Source organism: Alnus glutinosa, chromosome 3 (genome assembly GCF_958979055.1).
Source record: "Alnus glutinosa chromosome 3, dhAlnGlut1.1, whole genome shotgun sequence".
NCBI classification, from domain to species: Eukaryota; Viridiplantae; Streptophyta; class Magnoliopsida; order Fagales; family Betulaceae; genus Alnus; species Alnus glutinosa.
Genome location: NC_084888.1, coordinates 13,413,766 through 13,427,619, shown reverse-complemented (window position 1 = coordinate 13,427,619; position 13,854 = coordinate 13,413,766). Strand labels below are relative to the sequence as shown.

At 35.6% G+C, this 13,854-nt stretch overlaps 1 protein-coding gene across 1 annotated transcript; it reads right to left on the bottom strand.

The window, feature by feature from the left end:
• Positions 1-2,183: 2,183 nt before the first annotated feature.
• LOC133864738 (protein Brevis radix-like 2) lies at positions 2,184-9,561 on the bottom strand. Its single transcript, XM_062301150.1, has 6 exons — positions 9,400-9,561; positions 9,037-9,303; positions 8,123-8,499; positions 4,118-4,253; positions 3,092-3,486; positions 2,184-2,451 (listed from the first exon to the last, which is right to left on the bottom strand). Exons 2-6 carry the CDS (start codon positions 9,157-9,159, stop codon positions 2,373-2,375), a joined length of 1,110 nt encoding a protein of 369 aa, XP_062157134.1. The 5' UTR covers positions 9,160-9,303; positions 9,400-9,561; the 3' UTR covers positions 2,184-2,372.
• Between the last annotated feature and the right edge of the window lie 4,293 nt (positions 9,562-13,854).

Sequence of the window (13,854 nt, the reverse complement as noted above, 5' to 3'; positions counted from 1 at the left end):
TTATTCCCCTACCCAATGCACATCATCCATCTCCATGTATTGGTGGGAAATATTCCCACTAGATAGTAAATGGGCCCGAAAGCCCAACTCGGCCCACTTACTATTCGCAATCCCAAAGAAGACCATCGATCGGGTTCATCGGCCGAGCCCACCAATCCACTGAAAGGGCCAAGCCGCATAACCCATTGCATAACAAAACCAAGTCTAGTCGGAAGTAACACATGGAGACCCACGAAAAGACCAAGACCCTGAGATATCTAGAACGTATCTCAGGCACGTTCAGAGCCCACGTTCCCAGCACTTATGCCTCGGGACGTGGGTGCACACATTCCAGATACGAGAAGACATATGGGCCGGACACGTGGAGACCCACGTTTCGGAAGATACGAAGACCCACGTTCCGGAAGTGGAGACCCACGATCAGAGAGCCGATTCCCTCCATTTCTGGGGAAAATCGACTCCTCCATTTAGTATAAATACACACCTACCTCTAGGAATTCCTTGGGCTAAAATTATTGTAATTAAGACATACTCTCGTATTTTTTAAAGAACTGACTTAAGCATCGGAGTGGGACCAGCTGGCACTCCCAACAAGCACCCTTACCGACTATATTGTTTTGCAGGAAAAGACAACAAAAAATTTTTAGGAGCTTGTGCCATTGGTCCGGAAACTGTTTTAACAATTTGGCGTCGTATGTGGGAACTTGATTTTGTGTCGGTTAGCATAAAAAAAAAAAAAAAAAAAAAAAAAAATGGTGCGCACAAGAGCCACGGATCCTGGAGGAAAAAATCCCTCCACCCAAGGCGGGTGGAACATCAAACAACAACAATGTGGCTGTCCTGTAAGCTCGGATCGCTCAAATGTCCAAGAACATGGCAACTCTCACCAAGCAAAACCTGCAATTGTTGGAGCGATTCCAAGGAGGATGAACCCCAAAGGTCGACTGCGTCGTTTAAAAGATGGTCGAATGCATCTGCCGTATGAGAAAAATGATTTACGCTTTTAAAAAACGTAAATTATTTTCTAAAATTTACTAAACATTTTTTGTCAAACGGAAATCATTTTTCGGTTGACTACTATTTTCGCACCCACCAAACACCGAAAAATGCCGAAATCATTTTCCAGAAACCATTTTACGCCGAAACAAACGGAGCATAACTCTTGAACGTCTTCCTTTTGTGGTTGCACTTCTTCTAGTTCTTCAATAACTTCAATAATTTTTTGGCCTTCCTCACAATTACTCATCCAAAATTCCTTACTCAAGCCTATGAGGATACCGATGGATAATACCTCAAATAGTACCTCAATCTGTGATTGATACTTCTCGACTATTGATGTTTGTTTAAGATTGATAAGATTATTAAAGGCATTGTCTTCTCTTAGTGTAGCAATTGCTTTGGCTAATTAGGGAATTCGTGTACCTTTCGTAGTGTCGCAAAAACGCTGCTCTGATATCACTTGCAATGAGTTTGGATATTTAAGAATTGTAATAAAACAATAAAAAGCAATAAAAGACACGTCGGCACTTCAAGGGCCAATCCCTCTTCCTTAAGCTCACGGTTCTTCTGATTCAAATACTTTGATACATCATTCTATTGACAATGGTGAATTTAAATACAAAGGACACATGAATCAAATACACGTCCAAGTTTGTGGCTCCCACGTGGCTTCCCTTTAGGCTCATAACATGCAGATATTCAACGCCATAGCACCACACCCAAGCCTGTCCCTTCAATTTTATGTCTACAAACCTCACTTGTGGTTCGTTTGACATGCCAAACCATTCAAAAATAATGGTCGAGTGACATGAGCCAAAGCCAGTCTTGAAATGAAATGCATGGGTATCTACTTTCCCATGAAAATGTGGTACATCAACTACAACCCGCTTAGTGGCCTCATCGAAGCAATCACCATGATCTCCGCACGACCAAACAGGTGTTGAAACGCCATACCCGTAGATGTCTTCCCTGAAAAATCTTTTTCCATTGTTTTTCTTCCAAACAATTGATAATGGAATGGAAACCATGTGTGTGTGTATATATATAATTCTGGGTCTGCCTACCCTGTGTTTGTTTGCTGAGAAATCAAAAGGAAAACGAAAGGAAATCAATTTGGGTTGTGTTCTTATCTCTATATAGTTTCTCATTTCACCAGACACTAACAGAGAGAGTATATCACTATGGATTAAATTTTATTGTCGTAATTAAACATTTCCCATCATCCACCCAAGAACAGAAACAAAGAGAAAGATCACAATTGACAAATACATATCATCTAACCAAAAGAGGTATCTGGGACAAAGTTACCATAGAAAAAGATTTGTTGATGACTAGAAACTCTATTTGTTAAAAAGGCTCAAAGACTTGCCATGTCACAAGTACTGTTCTTGTATCCTAGCCCGGTTCTCTTCCCACCACAATCTCGCGTGCATTTCTCCAAACTTTTCTCGGCTGCATAAAAAGAATATATAAAAGAAGAAAAAAATTATTTTAGTCTAACAAAATGAAATTAAATTATCACCCAGTCACCAAAATGACGAGTTCAAAAAAAGAAGAAAATAGTAGAAAGAAAAACAATATCAATAATTTCTTCAAGTATCTAGACAATCTCAATATCTAGATTAAATTCAAGAACAGCAGATACCTACTATTAAATGATACAAGAGCACAGAACAGTAAATTTCAAACATTCAAACTGTTACAAAATAATATAATATTACTGCTTTCCTTTCCTTAAAAGGTGGAGAAATAACAATAATTTCATGTCAAAAGAAGAGGAAAAATATCAATTCAATGTGTTATCTATGAGCTTAAAGCGGGCTTAAATGCCAGAACAGGGCTATCGTCCTCTTAACTAGAACTTTTTCTAAAACAGTAACCTTTTCACTTGAGTTGTCAATATAATTTCACCGCTTGACTGGAAGGAATAGAGTAAACTACAATATAGGCTACCAGCAACCTTCAAGACCACTTCACCAGAATGTAATGAATCTAGTACCAATGAAGGAAATAGGCAAGGAAGCACAAGATAAACATATAAATAAGCAGTTCAAAATTCTTTTTATTCTCTACAGTATAGAAACTAAATTACCTGAACCGGACACGTCTAAGCTCCCGAGCACCACCTGGCAGAGCTCTGATTGTGATGTAGACTCCTGGTTCATCCTGTTCAACCCATTCGGATTCCGCATCACTGGCATTGCTCACAGAAAGCTCTCCAGAGCGATCAGCCTCCCTAGATGAACTAGTCCTAACAGAACCATCTACAGATGATGTCTCTGTCTTCGCTCCACTGATGCTGGAAAGTTTAGGTGTTGAAGATAGAACAGCTGTGTCATAGTAATGACGGGATTGCATGGGGTGGTGGTCGAGTGAATCTGATGAAGAGTAGCCCATTCCCACCGGTTGTTGGAAGTGGCGGGGTAGACGTTCTTTACTCAAAGGAGGAGTCACAGGGCTGTCCCTGGCTGATTCAATCCTTGAGCTCTGAAAGAGAAAGAAAAGCACTTTAAACAACAAGAAATAAATATCATTCTGGCTCTTTCACTGAAATGGAAAGGTTCAACCCAAAGAAAATTATTCTCTCTGATATTTTATGTAAGGTGGAGGCCGTAATCCATGTTGGAATGAAGTCATCACCACATTTAATGGTGTGACGTTGAACAACATAACTATATGAAATCCTAAAATGTTTAGAATTAAGGTGGAGGCCGTAATCCATGTTGGAATGAAGTCATCACCATAGTTAATGGTGTGACGTTGAACAACATAACTGCATGAAATCCTAAAATGTTTAGAATTGAGAGAGAGAGAGAGAGAGAGAGAGAGAGAGAGAGAGAGAGAGAGAGAGAGAGAGAGAGAGAGAGACTCAACACAGAATTTAAATAGGTTAATTTTAAAATGCTAAGGATAACAAAATCAATTAATTCCAAACATGGTCTATACAAGACCAAGTTGGTATGGAAATGTCTTTATACCATGCCTCAAATGAATAGTCTGTGTCAACCATTCACACAACAGTAGAGACAAGCATAAAAGTAGAAAAATCATTTGACCATTATTGTCATTAAATTTATGATTCCATAATTTTTGCATACTACATCGGTTTAGAACATACCTCATCTTCAGATCTAGGTGGGGTTGGAAGTGGGACTGCCTGTTGATTGAACCTCTGAACATTGTATAATTCCAGGACCTTCTCATAGTTCTCTGCCCACCACCTTTGAGCTTGCCATTTATTAAACATTTCACGGCTGATCAAATTTAAAAAAAAAAATGATAATCAGCTATCCTAAACCATCTACTAGAAATCGGCCTTAGAAGAATGCTTGAAAATGATATGAGCAGATTTTCAACATTTTTCAACATCTTAAGACTTCAAGATGTTTGAAATGACTAACAACAACAGGGACACAAGTACACAGTTGGTAGTTCAATTGAATTGGCCATGGTTCAAGGAAAGCTAGCTCAAAAGTATTGCCAAAGCATACTAACAAGATCATCAGTGAGAACACCATTAACCATTCCGTGAATGGATTATCCAATCAAGAGCTATTTCCCAACTGAGGATTTATTTGGGCATGGGTGGTACAGTTAAACCTGCCCAAGACCAGTACACAGGTTGGGCGCCCTTATTTAAAAATATTATTATCTCGCATTATATTATACAATTAGTTGTGTACTCGACGAAGATGTATATACTAAACAATAGTTTGGTTATACTCATCCTAGATTCCTAAGAAACAAACAAATAAAGTAACTGTATTGATCCAAAGTATCAATAAAATTAATCAAAAGCTAGTGTGTAGGGTCTTAAGATGAGACAGGAAATAATGGCATGCCTCCAATAACGGCAAAAATTGCTGGACAGGGCTGTGGAAATAAGGATAACAGGTTTGATGTCTTGTTTGAAGGCAGAACTTACAAGATAAAGAAGGGATTATGATCACTTAAGCCAACTAATTGAAGAAAATAATAAATTGATACAAAATTTCCTTTTTCCTTTCTGTTATACTACAATAAACACTGTCACAATAAAATAGTATTAATACTACCATGCTTTAAGTTGGTTAGTTTTGGGTTCAGCGTACAAGAGATTCATATTAAACTGGCTAACAGACATATGTTAACACTTTCAAATGATATTTAGCAAAGTTACATCCAGAACAATGCAATTTGTGCAAGTTCAGCCCAGACTTGTTACAGTATCATGATGACTCATAGTATGTATTCCACAAGGTAGTGGCCTAACCACCATTTAACCGCTAGAGCTAAGCTAGCAAAGCACAATAGAAGGGATAGAGAAACAAGTATATTAGAACCTTCACTCTAAGAAATGAAAATCTAATAACCTATGTCCAACTGGATCATCTCATTCATTATATTTATGAACTGAAACCATAAAGCCAAAACCAAGTATAGGCTTACTGCCCTTGACTGCTTTAAATCAAGAGCCTCTTTGTTGCTTCAGGTTCTGAATCCGTAACCTAATTGAGCTCTATATTTCCCCAGCAAGCAAATGAGTAAACAAATCTCGTGAAAGGACAAAGACAAGGTCAGTTGTCCATCAAGAAAAATGCTAAAAGGAAACCATGCCATTGTAATTCACATTTCTTCCCAATCTAGTCTAACTATCCAAGGTTCAACAGCTGCGGCAATACTAACAATGTAATTTGCCCTATTTCTAACTATATCAAACAGGGACGAAACCAGGATGTTTATCTAGGGGTCCGGATGTAATTTTAAAAATAAAATCTAAAAAAGTATTTTCTAACAATTAATCGATCACTAACTTCAAGTTCCTATACAAAAACATGCTTTAAGAAGTACTATTCATGTCCAAAAATTATAATATAACTCAAAAGTAAATATAAAAATACATATTGTTGACTTTAAGTTCATATGTAAAAAAAAATATTAAAAAAAGAAAAAGAAAAAAGGATAACATTAATTATACTAATTGAACTCGACACTCCTTCAACGAATAAAAGTCATCAATACCTATCAACAATTTTCTTCTCAAATTAGACAACCAAATAATCTCCAAGAAAGTCATCCTCTATTTTATTTCAAAGTCTTGTCTTGACAATCTTCATAGTTGAAAATGCTCGGTCAATAATTACCATCGAAACTGGAAGAGTCAAGACTAGATGAACCCATCTATCAACCAGATAATAAACTTTCGACTTTCCAGTTTTCACCAATGCTTCACATAAGTCATATAACTTGTGGACAAGTTTTGTAAATCTGGATGACGAGGCACATCATGCTTGTAGTGTTGCAATTGAATTTTTTCTTGTTCAATAAAATCAAGAGGATAAAATTTCTCTACAAGACTGCATATGTTATCAATTTTGAATAACTTGTAAGCATTTCTAACCATACAAAAATAAATATTTGTATCATTGTTCATACAAAAATAAAATAAATAAAAAAAATGGTTTCGTTATTTTTGTATGCCTGCCTTAAAAACTTTTTTCTTTTTTTTTGGGGGGGGGGGGAAGGTCCCCTGGCCCACCCTAGTGCTGTCGCTGATAACAAAAGCCTGGCCCACCCTAGTGCTGTCTCTGATAACAAAAGCGATTATCCATGCCACATGTAATCCATTCTTATGACACCCCCCCCCCCCCCCCCAAAAAAAAAAAAAAAACCATAATGTGGAATAACAAGAAGTTGAGAAGGTAAGTTGAAGGGATAGAGAAGAGAAATTAGGAGGAAGACAACAAAACAGTCGATCAATTGTTTGTTCATCCAAAGCTAATAATCATTAGTACAAAGTTATGCTTAAATAGCCTAGGGATTAAATTCTAATCCTAACCCTAGTGATAGTTGGGCTAACAACCAGGGGCGGAGCCACATGGTGGCTACCCAAGCCATCATGTTTGTTCCAAATTTTTTAAAAATACTCAAAATTTTACACCCCAATTTTTTATTTTTTATTTTTAGTTTTTTACCCCCCAAATTCCAAATGCTAGTTTCCCTGCTAACAGTCCCCACTAAAACAACATAAAACCCAACTAAATTAACATAACCCACATTCTGAAAAACAAAATAACATAACACTAAAAAAATAAAATAACATAAGAAAAAAAAATGTGACATAATCAAAAGTGCCAAAAAGTAAAATCTCTAGCTCTCAAAGCTGGTCGTCCTCCGATATCAGGGTCCAAACACACGTGTGATCACTGGCATGTATCTGATGTCCCCATCATCTCAATTTATACTATTATAAATTTTCTAATAAAAAAAAGTGACAAATTTCTATTTGTCAATCACTAGCTATCACCACATAGACCCTTCCAATGTCACTTGAAAGCCCATAATTTTGGAGACAAAGTAAAATTTAAGCTTATTCTGAGTTTCCCCCATTTATTCGGAAAGAACAGCCGAGCGAATAAGATAGCACGGCACAATTCACACAATTTTTGGTACATTGAAGAACAAATGCTAGTTGACAAGCAAAGTTGGATTAAGTGTAGAATGCAACAAATCTCTTATGACATATTAACCAATGCTGTGGATGGTCACTTTCATCAGATTATGAAATGTTTGCTTGCAATTCCATATGATAAAGAATTTTAGGTATTAGCACCCCGATGTGCAATAGACATTTCTTTGCTCTTTTTCCTATGCTTAATATATCGGATTAATCTTCATTTTACAGTGTTCAGAAAGGTTCCATAGATTACAGCCTTGAGCAGCATCCTATCTAATTACACCATGCCTAAACAGAGATTAATACTTTAAGCAATGATATATCCCTAATTAAAAATCCAAGTTTCAACCACTATTTTTAATCAAATAATCTCTGGGTCAGACATGTTTATATATTTGGTTTAATTGTAGGCATAGGAAATAATGAAACATTATTTTTTACCATCTCACATAACATAATTCATTTGAACAACAAAGTTGTTAGTCCTACCACGTGAGTTATAATACAAACAAATGTGACAAAGTAACCTGTCAAAGCAAAAGTTCCACTAAAATGCTAAAATCCAACCACTAAGGACAATGTCACAAAGGCTCAACCATGATTACCACTATCACACCACAAATATTGGGTCAGACTAAATAAATCAGAATCTAAAACATCATATCAAAACCAAACTATTGAAAGTACCTGAATCGAATCCTCTTAAGATCATTCCCTCCCTGAGGCAATGAAACAAAAGTGATGAGCACACCCGGTTCCACTTGCGCCACCCATTCCTTAGGTTCATCTTCTTCCATGAACACAATCGACTCAGTACGCCCACTAACTGAAGCAGGCGTACCTTCTCCGCTTGAAAGCCCTTTGAGCCTTGCCTCCATTTCTTTTCCCCACATTCTTGGCGTGGAGTTTGAGCTCCCTGTTCTGCGATATGCACAATGGAACCTCGCTGAGACTGAGCCAGCATCAGACTCAGCATAGTTCCGGTCCTTGTTATCATTCGATGATCCTGAACAGGGCTTGCAATTCTTGTAAGCTCCTGAAGCCTTCAGTGCTATGTCCTTGATCTGAATACAGAACTAATACTTTAACATCCTTTGACACCAAACCCTCGTCTTTTTCTCATAAATGAAGGAAAAGAGAAAAAATCTGGGTTTTGATTTTCCAATTTACGGTTTTTTCCAAAGCTTTAAAGACTAAGCCAAATTATACAGCTGTAGCAGCTTTAGCGTAATTCTATTCATTTTCCCCGGTTACTTTCCAGAAAATAAGAATGAAACAGAAACCATACCCACTTCTTGGGTACTGAGAAATCTAAGAATAATGAAAGAAAACAAATTCTGGGTCTGTTATCCTCTGTTTGTCTGCCGAGAAATTGAAGTAAAACGAAAGAAAATCCACTCTGGGTCTTCTTGTTCTTTTCTCATTTTACCAAATACTGACAAACTCACATAAGCCAAACAGTATAAATTGGATTAGAACAGTATAAAGTCTTTTGCCTTATTCGCTTCTAAACAAGAAAAAACAATTCAGAACTCGTGTTCGCATAACTTTGCCACATTTTCTTAAAATCCAAACAAAGGAACCAGTATTTCCAACTGTACCTGAGCAGTGAGAGTTTTAACGGCTTGCTTGGTCCTCGGGGTCCCAACGGCGTCGTCCTCGTCCTGTTGCGGCAGAGATCCATTGCTGTTCAGCTGCTTCGAGCACGCTATACACGTCAGCATCCTCGAAACTCCCACCCAAGCTTCAGATCAGAAAGGTTTGTTCAACTTGAACGATCTAGCTCTGGGTCCGAGCGACTAGCCTCGAAGGTGCTTGAATCAATATTACGTCTCAGAGAGTTTCAGCTCGTGAATTCGCATCAGAACCTGAAAAAATGAGAAAATTAACAATGGAAATTAGCGGGTTATGGAAAGAATTAATGCAAAAATATTATAATAAAAGCTCTTGCCTCTATTTCTTACATTGAGGAAATGAGGCTTGATTTCATCATGAGCTGTCTCTTACAGTTACAATAGGAGAGAGAGAGAGAGAGAGAGGTGACCGTTAATGGACGAATCATAACGAGGGCATGTTTTCAGGCGATTTGTGAGGGTCTTTTGGATCGAAATGCTTCAAATAGTATTCAATTTTTTTTCCCTTTTTTTTTTATATATATATATAAATATAATAGCAATAAATAAATGATTAGATTCACCGTGACTGTGAGTGTGCCAGTTAGAATGAGTAAGCGACACTCTCTCACTTTCTCTCCTCGTCTTTCTTTATGGCTAAGCCATCGAGATTCGGGCTACTGGGGCAAGTTGGTTGTGACGTATAGGCTAATAAATTTGGGCGTGATCTCGTGGGGCTAGACGCAGAAGGCGCTGCGTGGTGCGCGCGCGGAACGCTTTTTGCCTTTTTGGGGGCGTGCGCCACCCACGCCACCCTATGTGTCCGTTCGGTGCGAATTTGCATAGCGGGAGGCTGGAATCTGGATTAGGATCCTACCATTCTTAAATGTGGTTTTTATTTTTAAGTATCCAAACGTTTGAAAAATGTATTATATATTTTATTTTTATCAAATTTTTGTTCTTTATGTTATAAAAAATCTTTAAGCTAAAAATTATCTTTTAATTTTTTGAAGAATAATCATCTCTACAAAAAAATAAACGAGAAGCATTTTGGGAGGAAAATTCTTTTTTGGCTGCTTTGATAACATACTTCATTTTTAAAATGTGACATTTTTCAAGCGTTTCGATGCTTAAAAACGACTTAAATTTTATAATTTGAAAATTTACAATTTCTAGAGAATCCTAATCCAGGGAGGCTATCTCGGATTATGATGCTCTTGAATAAGAATTTGAGAAAGTTCGAGTAGGTGATTGTAAGAGACTACTTATGAGATTTATTTAACCAAATAAAAATTGAGTTATTCAACCACTTATTCGATCAAATAAATTCTATAAATAATTTTTATAATCACCTGTTTAAAAAGTTTTAAATTCAAACAAATAAGAGATACCTTGCATTACCAAACAAGGTTAGAATAAGTTTAACTTTTTACCTTTTCAAAATTTCTTAGTTGTCGTGTCAAAACAACTTGTTGTCAAGTAGAAGTACCCCACTTTTAATCCCCAAAATGATTGTTTTGAATACTTCCTCCTTCCTAGTAAGTTCTTCGGTGTTGGCCCCAATGTATCATATCCTGAAGAGTGACAAAGGTTGGGTCAACATGAGTACTTTGCAATGACTAGGCTCAAATTTTGATAAAAATAATAATAAAAAAAAAAAGTTTAAGAATTTGTCGATTTACTTGTTCTTTTAGAGGAAATGTAAGATAAATTCATGACTAACTACGATTTTTTTTTTTTTTTTTGTAGTTATTACCTTTTTAAGTTTGTTCTTTTGTGTATTTTTGTCTAATAAAACAACGTCGGTCAGTGTCACTTAGTTTTTTTTGACACATCGAATTAAAATAATATTTTTTATTAAAAATTAATAATAATTGAAGACTTCTTTTTTTTTACATGTCCACACAAGAAGGAGACGGAGAATTTGAACCAGTGATCTCCGCTTTATGAGGCATGGTCCCTATCCGATTAAACTACCCCTTGAAAACAATAATAATTAAAGACTTACATAAAAGAAAAGATATCCAAACGGGACCCCGCATATGGCCCAATTATGATCCTTTAAAATTATTTATTCGACTCCGAAAAGATTCAGACAGGTAATTATGAAAAACCGCTTATGAAATCCATTTGACAAAAAAAAAATTTGAGTTATACAACCACTTATTCGGTCAATTGAGTCTTATAAGTGATCTTTTACAATCATTTGTCAAAATTCTCTCAAATTCAGAGTAATAATTTGGGAGGATCATCATCCCCTCTGGCCACCCTAAGGGGGGTGGGGTGGCTGCCCCCTTCCCCTCTCAGGGTGGCCAAAGGGGAGGCTCTCAATCCTTTTTTTTGAAAAAAAAAAAAAATTAATAAAATAAAATAAAATATTATTTTAATTTAATGCGACAAAAAATAATGATGTGGCACAAATAAATATTGCTTTAGTAGATGAAAAACTCACGAAAACCTTTTTTTAAGGGTTCATTTAGCTTTGTGATTTTAAAAAGTACAATTCAAAATAATGATTTTAAAATGAGTAATTTGAAAAAGTGATTTTTAAAAATACAGTTAAGCGTTTCGCAAAATCGCAAATTAGCCTGTAAAATTTGGCGTTTTCAAAAAAGCATCATCTTACCTGTTATTTGAAAAAGCAGATTTTTGCGTTTTCAAATCGTAATTTTTAAAAACGCAGTTTCCAAACGATTTATATTCTATAATTTGAATTAAAATCGTACTTATTATTTACGAAATTACAACCTTAAACACACCCTAAATTTGCAACAAATCTAAAAAGTTAAAATCTAAATTTAAAAGCTTAAAGAGGGATCAACAAAAAAGGCGTTTGCCACATATTTATCTTCTTTCTTCTTTTTTCTTTTTTTTCTCTTTTTTTTTTATAAGCGGAGACGATAAAGAAGGTTTGAAGTTATTAAAATTTAACCATAGAATTGGCAAATTCTTTTTGTTTTTGAGAGATAGAATTGGCAAATTCGATTATATTGGATTCACGCCTAAAAATTGTATGATTATTCAGTGATGTGGTGTTAAAATATTAAATAAATAATTCAATTTATATTCTGTTATTAGTTTGAATTTTTAAAATAAATGATAATTTAACATAATATTAAAATAAAACTCATAAATTTAAATTCTGACTCTTAATTTACCGTCGCTTTCGATTAAAATATTTAAGTGATGTTTGGTTTTATACATGAGGATGATTATTAAAATATTAAATAGTTAAATTTATATATTATTATCAACTTAAAATAAAATGATGATTTAATGTGATATCAAAATAGAAGTTTTGAGTTTTAACATTATTTTCGTTATTTATCTTTTATTTTTAATTAAAATAATTCACATGTGATCTGATTTCTTCATGTCAAAAAGAATTTTAAAATATTAATTAAATAATTATTTTTTTCTAAACAATATAAGATAAAGGAAAAACTAAAGGGTAGGGTGTTTGGGACTTGAGCCTAGGGCTACCATTGGTTTTTAAACATTTTCTTCTTCGTTTTGTTTTTTCTTGTCTCAGTTAATATTCTGCTGGCATGTACCATGGTTGTAGCAGTACAAGATCAACCATTATTACGTGGGGTGTAGTACAAAATAAGTTTTTATTTCAAAAGTCTTTTCACCATGATTTTCTGTATAAGAGTCTCTTCTATTCTGACCATATGTAAAACCTTATTTTTAGATTTTACTGACTCTAATAAAAATTTGTCACATCAATTAAAAATATCAAAAAGAATAAAAATAAAAATTTGTCACATCAATTAACAAATTGGAGTACTTTATCTTTTCCTTTCATAATCTAGTCGGGAATCTGAACACTAACAACCCATTCTCAAACACTAGCGATTGTAGCTGCCGAGTCCCCCCTCGCCACACTGGTTGAGTTCAGCCTTCACCAAGACCAAGTTTTTCTTATTTTCCTTTACCACCGACTCACAACTGGTTTGGCTAAATTTGGGCAACGGCCACTACCCTTTGGTTGATTGTTACATGTCCCGTTACTCTCTCTCTCTTCATCCTTCGCTTGTTTCACTCTAAGGCTTACGCAAATTTAGATTTGAAAGCTCTAATAGTCATCGAACCCCATAGAATAACAACTCAATCGAACAAGTAAATCAAGTTAAGATTTCTCATCCCATTCGGTCATCTCTAAGTAATATGCGAGGAATCAAACTCCCCCAAAACAGTCACCCTTTAATCGACCATGAACCCCATCTCAACAACAACAATCAACAACCCAAAGAAAACCCAATTAACAATACCCTAAATCAAAATCCCCAAATCCAAACGATCAAGGGGGAAATGATTACCTTGCTCGAGTTTTGACATCACTCTCTATCGTACGGTGGCTGGAATTGCCATGGGATGGTGTAATCAGCCATCAACTATCACGGACTCTCTCTCTCTCTCTCTCACACACACACACATACTTGAAACTAGGCGGATTCTAGCAGTGGCTCCATAGATTCCGAAGGCAGCGTTTGGTTGGAGAGGTAGGGTGGTTTTTAAGTGGGTTCACTAGGGTGAGAAGTAAATGAGAAAAGTAATGATTCAGTGTTTTAGTCTCTAGTTTATTTAGTGTTTTCTAAGTGATGTATCAAATTATCGTTGGAGGTTGTAAAAGTGGTGCTTTACAGTAAATCCGAATTAAAGGTTTTCTCTTTCGTATACATGTTTGAGAGTCGGTTTGAAATGGTTCGAGAAAATAGAGCATTTATAGCTAGTGATTTTTTTTTTATTTTTTAGAAAATGCTTCTTTTTTTTTTTTTTTTCCAATAGTATTTTTTGTCTCCC